At 50.6% G+C, this 16420-nt stretch overlaps 2 protein-coding genes across 21 annotated transcripts in view; one reads left to right on the top strand and one right to left on the bottom strand.

The window, feature by feature from the left end:
* Positions 1-439: 439 nt before the first annotated feature.
* Positions 440-4063, top strand: Mfsd10 (major facilitator superfamily domain containing 10). 2 transcript variants are annotated; one of them, XM_029545370.1, is made up of 13 exons: positions 440-548; positions 868-1057; positions 1149-1245; positions 1532-1635; positions 1894-2052; positions 2131-2292; positions 2509-2617; positions 2705-2816; positions 2968-3076; positions 3154-3244; positions 3330-3377; positions 3452-3541; positions 3696-4063. In XM_029545370.1, the coding sequence occupies exons 2-13, from the start codon at positions 884-886 to the stop codon at positions 3809-3811; spliced, it is 1371 nt and encodes a 456-aa protein (XP_029401230.1). In that variant the 5' UTR covers positions 440-548; positions 868-883; the 3' UTR covers positions 3812-4063. The 2 variants fall into 2 exon arrangements, with proteins under 2 accessions (XP_029401230.1, XP_021066362.1); XM_021210703.2 differs by having other exon boundaries at positions 444-724.
* Positions 4064-5237: 1174 nt separating this feature from the next.
* The window catches only part of Add1 (adducin 1), a 64771-nt gene continuing 53588 nt past the window's right edge, over positions 5238-16420 (bottom strand). For 4 of the 19 annotated variants that reach the window (XM_029545361.1, XM_029545366.1, XM_029545367.1 and 1 more), the window contains 3 exons: positions 12108-12264; positions 9013-9111; positions 8360-8394 (listed from right to left, as the gene is read on the bottom strand). In XM_029545361.1, coding sequence (XP_029401221.1) covers positions 8360-8394; positions 9013-9111; positions 12108-12264 — 291 coding nt within the window. Of the gene's footprint in view, positions 7115-7304; positions 7355-8359; positions 8398-9012; positions 9112-12107; positions 12265-16420 lie in introns of those variants that run through there. The other 15 variants (XM_029545359.1, XM_029545365.1, XM_029545368.1 and 12 more) reach the window with 9 other exon arrangements.

Raw genomic sequence — 16420 nt, 5'->3', positions numbered from 1 at the left:
CTTGAGTGGTTCATCTGTCTAAAAGATGAATCTTTGTTTTGGGTTTTAGAGACAGGGTCTCATGCACTGCTCTGCCTGTCCTCATACTTCAGAGTTGACTGAGGATAATTGAATCCTGTTCTTTCTGTCTCCACTGAGTGCTGGTACTGGAGGTGTGCATCGCCCATGCCCAACTCCAGCATGGTTAAAGAGTAAGCTAAAGTAGGAGGATCAGGAACTCAAGGTCAACCGTGGCTACATGAGACCCTGATTCAAAAGATACATAAGTAGCAAGGAGACTGAACTGCACAGACAAGCTGTCTCTTAGATACACTTAGCTCTTGAGGACTTCACCGCTTGTTTCTAATGCATCTGGAAGCCTGCAAGCCTACTCTACTATACTTGGCTGCTGGGAGACTCCAAACCCAGTTCCCGCCACAGCCTGGCCTCCCGGAAGAGGAGGTGCCTGCTCCGAAGCCTCCGGGGTGTGGCCGCTATCCAGGGAGGTTCCCTGTCCATCCACCCGTTTGTCCCCGCCAGGAGCTGCGGCCCACGTGCACAGGTCCCAGGTGGGTAGGTAGGAAGCAAAGGTTTGGATATCGTGTGAGGAGGCCGAAGTGGCACACGAACAGGAGCTCAGGGCGCCTGCGACTTCCCAACCAGGGATTCCGGTCTTCTCCCCGTTACCCGCTTCACAACAGGGGGCGCCCTGACCACCGCGGCCCTGAGCTTATTGCTGCCCTAGGTTGGTAAGGGAGTCGGGCCTTGAAGTGTGTGCCAGGACCGCATTGGAACCACTTCTGTTATGACTGGCAAGAACCTGCAGATTCAGTTTTCAAGTGTAAGGTAAACGGGGCCGTCATCACCACACCCTCTTTCCCCCAGCAGGGTTGGAGCTTCTACCATGGGATGGGCAGGGGATGCGAGCTGTACACCTCGTCCGCCTATACGGCCTCGGCCCGCGTCCGAGCGTCGCGTGATCATCGTGCTCTTCCTGGGTCTGCTACTCGACCTCCTGGCGTTCACGCTGTTGCTGCCTCTGCTGCCTGGGCTGCTGGAGAGACACGGCCGCGAACAAGTGAGCCCCTCCCCCAAGGCGGGCGCGCTCCCCGTGCCTAGCCTATCACAGATTTATCCAGCTGGAGTTACTTTCCTCGTTCGTTACCCAGGACCCCCTCTATGGCTCCTGGCAGCGTGGGGTAGACTGGTTTGCTACAGCCATCGGGATGCCAGCGGAAAAGAGGTACAACAGCGTCCTGTTCGGAGGTATGTCGCTGTGTGCCATGCTGGGGCCCACAGCCTTTTGGAGAGCTAGTTCCGCCTAGGCTCTTGGTCAACCATCCTCCCTGGGTTCCTGCCTCCTTTAACTGAAAGGTCTGGGTTGTTTGGGGTTTTTTTCGAGGGGGGTGGTGATTTTGCTGTCTTTTTTTGTTTTTGGTTGGTTGGCGCTTTTTTTTTTTTTTTTAAACTAAGCCAATGAGCTTCAGCCGATGGCCTGTGAGTGTAGGGCTAAATGTGGTCTACACTCTAGGACTGATCCTCTGTCTCTCAGGTCTCATCGGCTCAGTCTTCTCCCTCCTGCAGTTCTTCTCAGCACCCCTCACAGGAGCTGCCTCTGACTACCTGGGGAGGCGCCCAGTGATGATGTTGTCCCTGGTAAGCCTCTGGACCCAGCTGTCAACAGGCAGAGGGGAGCGAATGCAGCTGTGGGGTTCCCCTGCCAACAGTGGGCTCCCATCCCTTCTGGAGGGATCTTCTGGCCCCTGGTGTTACACCAAGCTAAATACACTTAAGGAAAGTACAGGGACACAAGTGGCCCGGGTCTGAGGGTTGTTCCGTGCTTGGCTGCCTTGCTCTGGGTGCTTCCTGGCCGCAAGTGACCGATCCTGCCACTTGGCCTCCACCCATTGGCAGACAGGTTTGGCCATCTCCTATGCAGTGTGGGCTACCTCTCGGAGCTTTAAGGCCTTCTTGGCCTCCAGAGTGATCGGAGGCATCAGCAAGGGGAACGTTAACCTCTCCACAGCCATTGTCGCTGACCTAGGCTCACCTCCAACCCGCAGCCAAGGCATGGTGAGTGAACAGACCTAGGGCGGGGATTGATGTCTGGGCTTCAGACTCCATGCCTAGCTCGGGTCATCTTTTCCCTAGGCAGTCATCGGGGTAGCCTTCTCCTTGGCCTTTACTCTGGGTCCCATGCTCGGAGCATTCCTGTCTGTGGAAATGGTGCCCTGGATCAGCCTGCTTTTTGCCATCTCTGATATGTTGTTCATCTTCTGCTTCTTGCCAGAGACATTGCCCCAGGAAAAGCGGGTAGGCCTGGGTCCCGGGAGGGCTCCTGGGGGCTGGAAGGGGTTTCCTTTCTTATCGGTACCATTGGCAGGGGAGACTGGCCTGCCCTCAAGCTGCTAACATCACAGCACCTCTTGGGTTTCCTGGATCTCGGTCCCTATTGCCTGACAGTTCCTGTCCCTAAGCTGCCAGGCTATGTGCTCCCAGCCTCCTGGCCAGCCCTCACTTCTCCCACAGGCATCTTCTGTCACCCTGGGCTTCCACACTGCTGCCCACCTGCTCAGCCCCCTGGCCCTGCTTCGTTTTGCAGCTGTGGCTCACAGTGATGACCCACCCGCTGAGCACAGTAAGGAGGCTTACCCCGGACTGAGCTCTCCAGTCTTCACTACCCAGTGTGAACAAGGATTAACCTGTGGCCTGTGTTGCCTTGCAGGACTCAGAAACTTACGCCGTTTGGGTCTCGTCTACTTCCTCTACCTTTTCCTGTTCTCAGGCCTGGAGTACACACTCAGCTTCCTGGCACACCAGCGCTTCCAGTTCAGCAGGTAGGTCTCCATCTTAGTGGCTTCGAGGTTCTCAGACCCCGGGTCCAGGAAGCCTTGGTGGTACCCCTCCCAGCACTCTGGCTGGTGGCCTTGCCCATCCCCCAGGCAGTTGGTGGCCTAGGGGGCTGGGTGCTCACCCTCCACCTCCTAGCCTGCAGCAGGGCAAGATGTTTTTCTTCATCGGCCTCACCATGGCCACCATACAGGGCACCTACGCCCGGCGGATCAGCCCTGGCAAGGAAGCGGCAGCTGTGACACGGGTAAGGGACTTACTTCCTCTACAGTGAGGACTCCTGACAGGCTGTAAACCCTGTCCTGAGATTTCTGTCTGCCCTAGGCAATGCTGCTGCTGGTACCAGCCTTCCTCTTAATTGGCTGGGCGCACTCGCTGCCTACGTTGGGCTTGGGACTGATGCTCTACTCCTTTGGTGAGTGAGTGGGCTCTGCCAGGCCTAGGGCAGACATCCTCGTGCCTCTCCTAGGCTAACAGTGCCTCCCATACTCTCCCACCAGCTGCTGCCGTTGTGGTGCCTGGTCTGTCCACCATGGTCTCCAGTTATGGTGAGAGCCCTCCCCAAAAGGCTACGCAGGGTAGGAGAGAGCCAACAGGCATCTGACAAGTCCTCCCCCTTCAGGTTCTCCAGGGCAAAAAGGCACAATCATGGGCATACTGCGGAGCCTAGGCGCCCTAGGCAGGGCGGTGGGGCCCGTGGTGGCTGCCTCAGGTAAGTGCTACAGGCTGGCGCTGACAACTCGCTGAGTCCCCACTGCAGCCTTCCCCAGCTGCCTGTTCTGCTCAGTCCTAGGCCTGAGGGGGAGGAGGAGGGTAGTGGTGCAGGAACAGGGCTGTGAAGCCTAGGTGGGCACCTCTCTCCACAGTGTACTGGCTGACTGGGGCCCAGGTCTGCTTCACTGTGTGCTCGGCGCTCTTCCTGCTCCCCCTCTTACTCCTGAGGAAGCTGAAGCATCCGGCACAGACTTTCAAAGAGGAGTAGCTGAGCTGCCACACCCAACCCCAGCTGTCCAGCTGCTGGTGGGAACCTGGGCCCTGACCACTCCACTCCTAGCACACTCCTCCCTCCGGGCCCAGGGAGGCTCACCACACCCCTCCTCTCTCTCTCTCAGGATGGCAAACCTGGGCAGCTACACCCTTTTCTTACTCCAAAGCCTTTTAGGCTTCCGATTTTTTTTTTTTTTTATCTCTCATTCTTCTGAATGATCAAATAAAGCAGCTATTTTGTACCAAGTGCTTTTCTGTCTTACTATTCTTTGACAGTTGTGTGCTAAGTGATATATGGTAATATAACTACCCCATTGAAGAACCACTTTCGAACAACTCCCTCCCCTCTTTTTTTGGTGGCCCACTGGAATTTAGTTAGTGTGGGTATGATGTCCGGTTATTTACTGGAGCGTGGGCCACATTGCTGTAGTGAATGACTCCCCTCCCACAGCAACCTTAACTTTTTCTTTTAATGTGAGTACACTGTCACTCTCCTCAGACACACCAGAAGAGGGCATGGGATCCCATTACAGATGGTTGTGAGCCACCATGTGGTTGCTGGGAATTGAACTCAGGACCTCTGGAAGAACAGTCAGTGCTCTTACTCTCTAGCCCCAACCTTAACTTCTAATGGGAAGAGGGGTGAGGCCTACCAAGCTCCTCTCCATCAGTGACAACGCCGCCACACCCCAACTTCACAATAAGGTTGTGTCTGTGGCAGAAAAGGCAGCTTTAAGTATAAGTTACAAGGGACCCCAAGTTCATAGCTACTGGTGACATCTGACCAAGAATTAAAAGCCTGGGTTGGAGAGATGGCTCAGCGGTTAAGAACACTGGCTGCTCTTCCAGAGGTCCCAGGTTCAATTCCCAGAATCTCCATGGCAGCTTACAATGTCTGTAACTCAAATCTGGAGGATCTGGCACCCTCACACAGACAGATATACAGGAAAAACAATATAAATAAGTAAACAGGGAAAAATAAACATTAAAAAGACAGGCAGTGGTGGCATATGTGTTTGACCACAGCACTCAGGAGGCAGAGGCAGGAGGATTTCTGTGAGTTCAAGGCCAGCCTGGTCTATAGAGTTCCAAGACAGCCAGGGCTACATAGAAAAACCCTGTTTCAAAAAACAAAACTTAAAGAAAAAAGACTTAGTTCTTAACACAGGACAAACACTTAGGAAGCACTATTTTAGGGCCAGCAAAGTATCCTAGCAGACAAGAAGAGCATCTGCCACCAAGCCTAATGACCTGAAGTTGATCACCGGAACCCATATGGTAGGAGAATACACTACTCGGGTTTTCCCCTGGCATCCATGCTCACAACACAGAACAGACATGTGTGCTCCAGACACAGACCTAAGCACAGTCAAATAAACTAAGGGAACAAAGGCGTAAAAATGCAGAGCTGCTCCCCAACCTTAGACAAGGAAACTGCTTAAAGACTTTTATTTGTGAGTAAAACCTGTTACAATGAGGAGAGGACACACAGGACCTGTCCTCCAAGTCTGCCCATATATGCAACGATATTTCATGTGTAATACAAAGAATTAGACTACAAAAGTGAGAAGAGTCATTGCATATGTGGGATACAGGAAGGGTCAGAAGGAAGGATGAGGAAGAGTCCGGATGAGGGAACTCGGGACCAGGCGAGAGCTCAGGCCACCTCGGTGACTGGTGAGACTAGCAGTGCAACAGGCTGTGGGGCCCTGCTTGGCGCCCCATGGGAGGGTCACAGGGCTCTGTCCACACCCCGAGCCCCTGCTCTGCAGGCCCAACCCCAGCAGGGGTGTGTGGAGGGCTCCAGCAGGCTTCCTTACTCTAGCCAGGCTGGCAGTGGCAGCTCCTGAACAAGGCCCCATTAGAATTCCACCTGACACTCGGCACTTCCCACTAAGCCCTTTTCCAGAGATGAAGGTTAACTAAAAATTCATAAAGGATGGATCAAGAGGTCATGGGCTCTATGAATGATGCAAGACATTATTAGATGGTACCTCCAAGGCTGGCTTCTACCATGAGTTACCCTTTATCAAAACCAGGGCATCATCAGACTCAGTTAAGGTCCCTGTTACTACAAAACCTCCCCATATAAGTCAAGAGTGTTCTGCTGCAGTCTGTCACAGGCTCTACAACAAAAACTAACACAAAGAGCGGCCTATTCAAATTCACAGTTAAATGTAAGCTAAATTGCAAACCTGCTGAAAGAAAGTTTTAGAACGGACTCTTCCCCCTCCTGGTTTCTGTTCCCTAAGATGGGAATCCAAGACCCCAGTAAGATCAACTATGAGCGCCTGAATGTGGTTTTGGTCATAGGGTCACCAGTTAGACCATGCATAGCGTTGTGCTGGGTATACACAGGGTTGTTCACTGCTAGGGCAGCAGGTGTAACCCATTTCTTTAAGGCAGCCACAGTGCCCTGGGCCGCTGACGGACATGAGAGTGTTTTCTCAGTCCATGGCTGGGGTATGTGGATACCTGTGTATGGGATAACTGACATCACCAAGCAGAGGATGCCAGCAAAAGCCGAGTCCAAATCAGCCACCTGAGACTCCACAGGGTGGAGGGAAACTGAGCAGACAATTCGATACTCACGACAGACAGAAGAGTGAGAGGCAAGGCTCAGGAGGGTGACGCTGTAACCAGAGCTGGCAGAAGCCTCCAATGCCTTCCAGCCAGGACCAGGATTCAGTGTCCCCCTCCTGCAGGGGGGCACAACTCACAGGTGCAGGCTAAGCCCAACTCCCCACAGAACCCAAGGCCAGGGTAGGGAGGCTGAGCACACAACTGGGTTAGCACTGGTGCAGGGGCTGACCATACATGGGAGGGGGCTCTAGTTACATGGAGGTCTTGGCTGTTTGCATTCCATTACACGAGAGGATAGAACACAAGACAAGAAGAGGGAATCCTGGCAGAGCCAGGCCTGTAGACATGACTGTATGCAGGGTGGGCCTTCAGGAGTCACTCTTCTTCTTGCTCTTCTTCAGGAAGGACGGGGTGCGGAACTTCTTCTTCTTTTTGGATGGGGACTTGCCTGGAGACCCATCGCTTCCAGGGTCCATGGGAGACCCCTCCTCAGTGGCAGGGGAAGCTACCTCTTCAGCTCCTGGAGCAGAGGCTGAGGCTGGCTCAGGGTCAGCCTCAGCAGGGGGCGGAATGGGGTCTGGGGTAGCATGGGCTTCCTCCTCCACTGCTGGGAAGGCAAGTGCTTCTGAAGGCTCATCAGGGGAGAGGTCGGGGGGCGTCGGCTTCAAGGTGGCGGCATCACTGTCATCCCTGGATGTCGGCTCCTGGGGAAGGTCTGATGGGGACCACAAGAGAAATGAGTTACAATCTGGCCAGTGCGGCTGGAAATAAGAGCATGGGCCAGAGCTGTCAACGTCTGGTAGTTTCTAGATATTCCTAGATCAAACACTTGGCATATGGTCTACTCTACAGCTGGATGTAGCACATTATGAAATGTAGACTCAATCTCAGAGGGGTTCTAGTACCTTCTCATGAAGAACAGACAGACAGGAGCCAGAGCTATGGCCTGCCACTTCTGCAAAAAGACATCAGGACATGTTACTCTACTGGACAACGAAGAGAGGTTTGCTGGTGTATTAGTGTCCAGGAATTAAGCCTAAATTCCGTTCTACAACACTGGGTCTCCCCCACGGCAGACAGTAGAAAGCCAGGAGTCAACTATGAGACCCCTAATGCAATAATATCAAAGTATGGTTAGCTATGAAATGAACTGTAAGACAGGCTGCCCTCACAATTCGAATAGCTAAACATAAAGATCAAATGTAACAGAGTGAAGGCAGGTTTCCATCTAGGGCACAACACATTTCTACATTGACCGGGGGGCACCAGTATTGTAGACATTTAGTCTGTAAAGTTATAAGCAATTGGCATGTTAGGCAACACCAAACCATTTAGTACTTAAAAACCAAGCCAAAGATCAGGCCCAGAGCAGCTGAGCTAAGCATGGGTTAGGAGCGGCCTGGGCACTGAGGGCTCCAAGCCTCGAACCTGAGGGCTTAAGCTCAGGAGGCTGGCGATGCCCCACATAGCACCCTGACGGCTACCCTCTGACCCAGGATAACTGGGAGAGTGGAGACTGCAAGCCCAGAGGCTCCATACACCTAGCACCAGGGCTCACTGCAGGCCAACTATCACTCCAGCCCATTAAGTTAGTTGTTAATCCCAACTTAAGCACAGGTTCAAACAGGCCTCCATAAACACCAGTTAGCAGAATCCACCCTGTTAGAACCCAGTTAGCATCCACTCCTGACCCTGTATGGCAAAAGTACCCCACTAAGCAATCAAGAAATATGCTCAGAAGTGAAGAGTTTTCTGGGGCTCAGAGTATGCTGGGCAGCTCTGTGGAAGCTGGCACCACCCTTCAGCACTCTAGTGACTAAACAGGTCACTGAGAGCCTGGCCATGCTCATGAGGTCTTCTGTTTTTATTTGGATATACAGAAAACATAAGCAACAGAGAAGCAGGAAAGCAAGGCATAGCGCAAGCACCTGGTTAGAGCAGAGGCAGGCGCGGGTACTTACTAGGGTAACAGGTACTCTTTAGCACATCCGTCTCCTGCTGTAAGGCGGCCACAAGAAAGAAAGCACAAGTAGAGAATCTATGCATTCAATCACAGCCATTGGGTTACATAAGAAGAAAGGCCAAGCCACTCTTATAGACCACAGACTGGGGTGAGAGGAGCCAGGAGACACAGACGCACATGGGAGACTAAGGGACAAATGTGTCACGTGTTGGACCACACAACACATACATGCGGTGGCCTGAGAGGCAGAGGGGGCACATACAGCACTCTCAGAGAACTGATCAGTGCAGCAGGCCTAGAGTCTCACAGCCCCACACAACTGACGGCACCGAGGTGTCAAAGGACTCTGGCCAACGCCGGGAGTGTGCAGGCAGAGGGTAAAACTGACAGGACAAGATGGTGGGCAGCACCCCCAAGTGTGCCCTCCCCCACTCACAACAGCTCCATGACTCAGGCTGCCCCAGACAGAGCAAGTACTGGAGAAACAGCTGGTTTCCAGACCTCTGTGCAGCACTGGCTTTGTAGAAATGCACACTTCCTCATCCATGGTCATGGAACGGTGCCACATTCCATTGCCAGTGCACAGGCCATGCAACCCTTCATACCAGGGCAGCCACTCCGCCTCACCACAGCCTCACCGCAGGACTCACCTTCTTCAAGCTTGACCGGAGTACTGGGAGGAGTGTTGGGGATAGCTGACTGGTCTGGAGGACTCTTCTCTTTCTGCTCTCTTGTCTCATCCAGGTTCTCTACAGATGTAAATAAAGTTAGTCTATGGTGTGGAGACTGAACACAGGAGAGCTCTCCCCTTCCTTAGCAGCAGAGCAGCCCTTCCGCCAGCCCCTTTCAGGCTGCAGAGATTCCCAGGATGCATTTCAGGAAGCAAGGTAGACCCCCAGCCTGGGGTCTGCTCTTATTCACACAACTGAGGGACTGACTGAAATTCAAAAAACTATCAGCTATGGCTTCACCTAGCAACTACCCTGCTTCAGCACCTTAAGTGCAGGACTACAGGCATGAGCCACCCGCCACACTGGCTAACTTCTATCCTTATTACAAAGACAACCTTCAGGGCAGAAAGGTGGCTTAGCAGGTAAAAAAGCAACTGCCACATAGCCCGACAACCTGAATTAAAACCTGGGAGTACATATACCCCACAAGCCGTCCTCTGACTACTCACAATGGCACGTGTATACCTACATTCATGCACACACAAATAAAATAATTCCGATTATTCAAAGAGAATCTTCCAGTCAGGGCTGTCATGCAACTGACTGTTGGCCATGTCCTCTATGAGTAAGAAGCCCCTCTGGATACAAATGACACCTGCACTGGCCAACCAGGAAGTCACACTAGCATTCTTTAGAGTTTTAGTTTCTTATATAAAATGTTTCCCACAAATAATCTGTTCTGTGTGCTCACACAAGTAAATGCAAAGCGTCTGTGAGGTCAGAAGACAGCCCAGCTGTCAGTTCTCATCTTCCACAGGCTCGGAGACATGGCCTCACCTTTGTTGTATGCTGCTGTGTCCTCCGAGCTAGCTAGCCCCTGGCTTCGGGAAAGTCTGTCTACAGGTGCATGTGCTACCGTGTCTGGATTTCACATGAACTCATCAGCTTTGTGCAGCAAAACCGAGTGCTGGGACACCCCAGATGCCCGCAGTAGTTCAGACTTGTCAACTCCAGCGCTGCTTTAATTTTCTAAAGTAAACTAGACTGATGAAAACCAGAGGAAAAAAATAGGAAACTGGGGCCCCAGACCCAAAAAACCCCATGTTTGCTTCTCATTTAAGGAAAATACATATCAATTATTATCAATTTTTCTCGAATCTCCACCTTTCATATAAAAATCTTCCCTCAGTAGAAGGTTCCCTAAGATGACCAGGTGTGTGAGTGAGAAGCCCCTCTGGGTACACACTGTCAACTAGGAAGTCACACAAGAATTATTTAGGACTTGAGTTTATTATATAGAACATTTCCCACCAATAATCTATTCTGTGTGCTTACTCTGAACACTAACCACTCTCCTAAGCTCATCAGGGTCTCTGACAGGAGCAGCTTCTTGGCCTTCTACTGATGCCCTCCTGAGAAAACCATGGGAACAGCTCCTATCCACAGGCCTAGCCTTACCCTCCTCCAGCAAGCTCCACCCCTCTGCCAAGAGCTACACCAATGGCAAGCAAGAATTGGAGTGGGTGGGCGGGTGTGCTCCTATGGTGCTCCCACTGCTGCCTGCATACACTGAATAACTAAGGAACTACTTTTCCTGTAACTCACATTTCTTCAGCAACTACACAATGCAGCACTTAATCTAAAACAAGACCAAATAGGGTTAAGCTAGTTCAAGTGAGACTGTCTCCATTTGGTGATCCTCCCTCTGCACTAACAACTGTCTGCAAAGCTGTGCCTGGGAGGACAGCTAAGGAGCACCCTTGGTATTCATACAAAGCACTTGGATGTGTCTCAGCTCATGGCTCTAAGGACACTGTCGTGAATGTTCATGAGCACAGCATCTCTGCCCCAGGCTCCTCCCAGTATCAGTAAATAGTTCCCAGTGTATGGTGAGCAGAAAACTCAGGGCGAGGGTAATGTGGGCCCACACTAACGCTGTCCCGCAGCACACAGGCCTGCTTCTGTTAGTTCTCAAATGTTAGGGCTGGTTTTCAGGGTTTGGAGGTACTTCTTCTGTCAAGTTCTGAAACTTAGCCCTGTCTGTTTCAATTTGTTGTACAACTGTTCTATAACTTTTGAGAAAATCATGACCAATGTTGTCAAAAGAGTTGGAAAAATGGCCACAGCAGCAGGCAGCGCTATTCTTGACATGGTCTGGAACACAACAGAATAGTCAGTACACTAACTCACACGCTATGGCCACCCCTGGATAGGAGCATTCCCAACCATCTAATCCACAGTCTAGGGCCACAGGACAAGGGTATGGAGGAACAGACTATGCCTAGAAGGCCCAAGCTATGAGAACCATAATGAGGACTTTCATCTGCACATAGACCATGGTCCAACCAAAAGCCTCAATTCTGAGACCTGAAAACTTGCAGACCGTGGCCCAATCCCAGACTTTGCCATGTATACCCTGCTCCCGTAGTGGTCACCCTTCCAGCTGCAGGCTCTCTTCTCAAGCAACTGGGAACCAGCCCATTACCCAGGGACTTAAGGATGAGCTCAGATGTCTGAGCATCTGAGACAGCACCTGAATGGTGTCTACCCCTGCATCATGAATCAGTGAATCAGGAGCCCTCTTCTCAGGGAAACATTGGCAGAAATACTGCATGAAGAAAAAGTAAGTATTGCTTAAACATAATATTTAAGAGGTCTTTCTCAGTAACTAATCTAAATTGGTAACATCAAATAGACAGAAACGACCAGCTCTGCACATAACCTCCACATAGGTGGAGGAAGTCTTAGAGCTGAGGCCAATCTCTAGCAGAACCCCTTGACCCTGTTTTGTGATGTTACATATGCGGTTTTTTTTGTTTTGTTTTGTTTTGTTTTGTGATGTTACATATGCTGTGCACATGTCCATCCTGACAAGCACTGTTCCCAGGGTGTTGAACATTGTAACTCTTTCCTCATAGCGCAAACATTGGAGTAGGTCCGTGAGGGTATAATGCTCAGGCATTAGCCAAACAAGATTTGTGCTGCATACAAAACACTTCTCACAGAGTCTAACCTTCTAGACACTTCCTCCTGCTTTCTGGGGCTGCCCTACATCAGATCTCAGGAGCACTCACCTTCAGAGCCCTTCTGCTTCCGCTCCACCTCTCGTCTGTATTCTTCCAGTTCACGGTCTGTCAGCGTGTTGAAGGGGTTGGGACCTGTGGTGCTCACAATTACATGGGGCTGGTATTCCTTCTCAATGATGGCTTTGGAGGCCGTCACCAGCTCCCCCTGTAGACCAAAGAGACTTGGTATGCAAGAGCCTGGCCTGGTGAGACCTCCCTCCTCCCAGAAACACATCAGGCGTGGGGGAGATAGGGGCTTTTCGGGAGCACACAGACACTTGGCCCAGTGGGGCCTCCCTCTTCCTGAGCAGACAGCAGAAGAGGGAGGAGAGGTCTTGCTTAGGAGTGCACAGACATTACAGGACTACACTGCCAGGGCCCATGGCCAAGGCAGATTTCAAAAGCAAAAGGCACCAACTGAGGTGCAGAGTCAGGAGCACACCCATGGGAGGAGCAGACAGGAATGGTGAGGGACTATACTTTGGTACTACACTAAGCAAGCCATTCCCATGTAACCTCAGAAAATGTTACCCTACAACAATCAGAGCAGAGCATACAGGGATTTGCTTACATTCTTTTGTTGTGTTTTGGTTTGGGGAGACTGGGTCTCACTATGTAGATAGCCATGGCTGTCCTAGAGCTCACTCTGTAGACCAAGCTAGCCTCAGACTCACAGAGATCCATCTGCCTCTGTCTCCTGAGTGCTGGGATTAAAGGCTTGCACCACCATGCCTGGCCTCTGGCCTAAGATTAGCTTATGTTACTGAGGCTCAACAAGTTCTCTGCCCTCCTGACTGATTGGTTGACAACCTGATCCTGAACTTATGCCAGAGCATTCAGAAGTAACAAAAGATCCCAAACAGCAGGTCTGCCTGATACATCTGCAAACTGAGAATGTATGACACAAAAAAAGCAAGCAAAGACCAAGGCAGCTTTCTCCTGTCAAGCATGAAAAGGCCACAGTGGTAGCCAGAGGGCAGCCTATTCTGTCCCACAGCCGGGGGGGGGGGTGGGGGGGGTGGGGGGGTGGGGGGGTGGGGTGGCTCTCAAGTACTTGAGAACACAACCCAGAAAACACAAACATGCACATGATTAAATGACAGCTTATGAAACGAGGAACCCCCAAATCATTTGGATGGTAGGCCTGGAGCCTCAGATCACACACTGGCAAGGGGTGAGCACCAGAGGGAGTCAGCGTCAGTAGGGCTAGGGACAGTCAGCTCACACCAGCAACTACTCTTGAGGCACCGACTAGAGAACCAGGTGTGCCTGGGCTGAATAGGAGACAAAGTATTTAGAGTATTCCATGTGTAAATGGTGACAAAGACCCGCCTCCCCATCCCCCTCGCCCAGGAAAGAAGGGCAGGCACACTGGACAGCTTTGCTGAAGAGCCTGGAGACTCATGAAGAAGGGACTCTCCCTCTGGTCTGGCTTTTCATTTATGAGTAGCTCAGCCACTGCAAGACAGAAAAGAATCTGAATTGTCACTTGCTAATGCTGGTTGAAACAAGTCCCTTCCTGTCCAAAAGCCACACTCAAGCTTAATATCCACAAGAAGATCCAATTAACAGGACCCTCCATGCAACTGCATTTGGTAAACACAGCAGTGTGCTGGCCACCATTGCTCACAACAAAATGAGAGGGGTATCAGGAGTGAGAACTGTCCAACTTTATGTAATCAAAGGACAGCAGGCATCCACTGTCACTGAGGACTACACGTTCTGACATCCTAGAGGAAAAGCGAAGTCCCCATGCTAGGTCAGCACACACAGAGCAGACCTTTCACCAGCTAAGGTGTGGAAAAGCCCAAATGTAAGCACACGTCAGGCAGCCTCTGACTAAGACCGACCTCAGTGAGTACAGCAGCCAGGACTAGGAAAGCAAGATCATGAAAGCCTGGTATCACACTCCTGGCTGCCCAAAACGAACTCCAAGCAATACAGACTCAGAAGCTAGTTCTGTACCTGACTAAAGCCTCCGACTGAAACAAAACCTGTGCACGCCTGGGTTAGGGACCAGAGCTCGCAGAACAGCAGTGTTCATCTGTGAAGACTCCAGTGCTTTAGGCTCTTCACTAGCCCATTCCACTCCTAGAAATGCTTTCTCTTCTTCTAACAAGCTATTTCTGTTCCATCTTAACTTAAAAAGCATGACTTTCTCCATCTCCCTTCCTTACAGTTGCCAAGATTTTCACCTACTGTATATTTTAAAACAAACAAACAAACAAAACAACAAAACAAAACAAAACAAAAACCTCTTAACTAAACTGTCCATGAGCTAGATGAGCTAGAGAGAGGACAATGGCACAGACCCTCAGATCTGCCTTTCATAGTGCTGGGCCATGAACACACTAGGGACTCATACGAGATAGGTTTACTCCCCACGGCATTCCTGCCACACAGCATGAAAAGCAAGCCGGAGTGAAATACCTGAGGACACAGAAAAGTTCACAATACACAGACTGAACTGCAGATTCCTTCCTTCCCTGGAAGACGTCAACATACCCTTAATACCTTTATCTCTACCCCTTAATGCACTTGCAATAAAATCCAGAAGGTGGCCCAGATCTTTACAGCTTACACATTGAGGTGTGCAAAACTCAAGTGGGAAGGCTTCAGTATCTCCTCCACCAAGGGAAACACATCCCAGCATAGGGTGAGCAGCCATCAGCAAGGAGGGAAAGTCCAATGCTAAGCAATTTCTTCTCAAAGCCCCACAAATTCCCAAGTCTCAAAACTCTGTTTCTAAGAGATGCACGCGTCCCTGCCTGCGCCTGCCTGACAGGAAGGGAGTGCTCAGGACACAGGCATCCCGCACAGAGCCACGCAAGCCCTTCCTCTCTGAAGCTGCTCTGTCAGATACATTGTTGCAGCAACAAGAGAAGTGACTAATGAGGAAAGTTAAATTTGTAAGAAGCTGGAGTAATAGCTTTCATGTAAGCTAGGTGTGTAGTTGAGTGGACCCCTGATTATCTGTCCTAAGAGGCCCTGTGTTACATCCACATCTCAAGATGTTCCCCAACACAATAAGATAGCTGGGGCTGGCCTGCAATGTGTCCTACTGGGTATACACATGAACCTGTGCAGACTGTGCAGACATACCCTGAGGTACCCAGGTGACCTGCCCACATCCGAATAAGGCTAGCAACAGGAAACAACGCTGCCATCGGATGAAGAACCAGCCCAAAATGTATCCTCTAATGGAGTTGGAGTCCCTGATATTTCCCAAATTGCCAACAAGTCAAAACCTATGAAATGCATAAGACCCAAAAAACAGCACAGCAATTGTGACTGTGACTCTGCTACAGCCCACAAAGCAGGAGGATCAGACCACAGAGTAGTATACGGGTCATGCAGTCCATACGGATACAGACTATGATTAAGTAAGAGGCTCACATGACGATGGCCTAAAGCAGCAAGAGGAAAGGCAAGCTGCACGGGAAGCAGCACCCTTCCCCTGTTCTGACAAACTCCTTCAAAAGGTAGGTAGAAATGAATGGAAAGACAAGACTCATTTAATACATAAATACGTAAAATAATGCTACCAGGAGTGACTCCAGACAGGAACCAAGGGATTCAGTATGTATCTAATCCTATCTGGCAGTCAGAACAGCTTTAAAACAATACAGGAACTCCATGGCAAGTATGTAGAGTGAAGCAAGCCTGGAAATATCCACCTCCAAGCTCCCAAACAAGCATTGGCCACTTTTTGTTTTATGTTTTTCTCCCTTTTTATTTATTTACTTATTTATCTTATTTTTTGAGAAAGGGCCTCCCTGCCAGCCCTGGATTGCTGGCTGTGCCACTGCACCTTACTCCTTTGTTTGTTGAGTTAAAGCTCCCTCTATAAACCAGGGTGGCCTTGAACCCTCTGCTCACACCTCAGCCAGGTCTTATTTAACTTTAAAAATAAATGCATTTAATTTATAAGGGTTAACATAGACAGCCATGTTTTATTTCTCATACGTCTGAAAGGCAGGCTTCCAACTACTACAATCAAAACTGAACAAATGAGGCAGGGTGACCATAAAAGCTGCCACTGCCAACGAAGCCCAGAGATGCCCATTTGCAACTGGCAATGTATGACAGGCAAACTCTGAAAGCCAGAGGCAAGCACTAAGTTCACATTCAAAACCTCAGAAAGTGAATCATTTCAAGTAAAAACTTAGAATGTGCCGGGCATGGTGGCGCACGCCTTTAATCCCAGCACTCGGGAGGCAGAGGCAAGCGGATTTCTGAGTTCGAGGCCAACCTGGTCTACAAAGTGAGTTCCAGGACAGCCAGGGCTACACAGAGAAACCCTGTCTCGAAAAACCAAAAAA

The sequence above is a fragment of the Mus pahari genome, chromosome 13 (assembly GCF_900095145.1).
Source record: "Mus pahari chromosome 13, PAHARI_EIJ_v1.1, whole genome shotgun sequence".
NCBI classification, from domain to species: domain Eukaryota; kingdom Metazoa; phylum Chordata; class Mammalia; order Rodentia; family Muridae; genus Mus; species Mus pahari.
Note: the sequence above shows the minus strand (reverse complement) of the source record. Positions and strands in the feature narration are given on the sequence as shown.

Bases quoted from the DNA above. Each gene is read 5' to 3' on its own strand.
- Mfsd10 (XM_029545370.1), top strand. From the start codon at position 884: ATGGGATGGGCAGGGGATGCGAGCTGTACACCTCGTCCGCCTATACGG. The intron at 1,058-1,148 runs GTGAGCCCCTCC...TTCGTTACCCAG, and splicing joins AGAGACACGGCCGCGAACAA to GACCCCCTCTATGGCTCCTG. The intron at 2,293-2,508 runs GTAGGCCTGGGT...CTTCTCCCACAG, and splicing joins CATTGCCCCAGGAAAAGCGG to GCATCTTCTGTCACCCTGGG.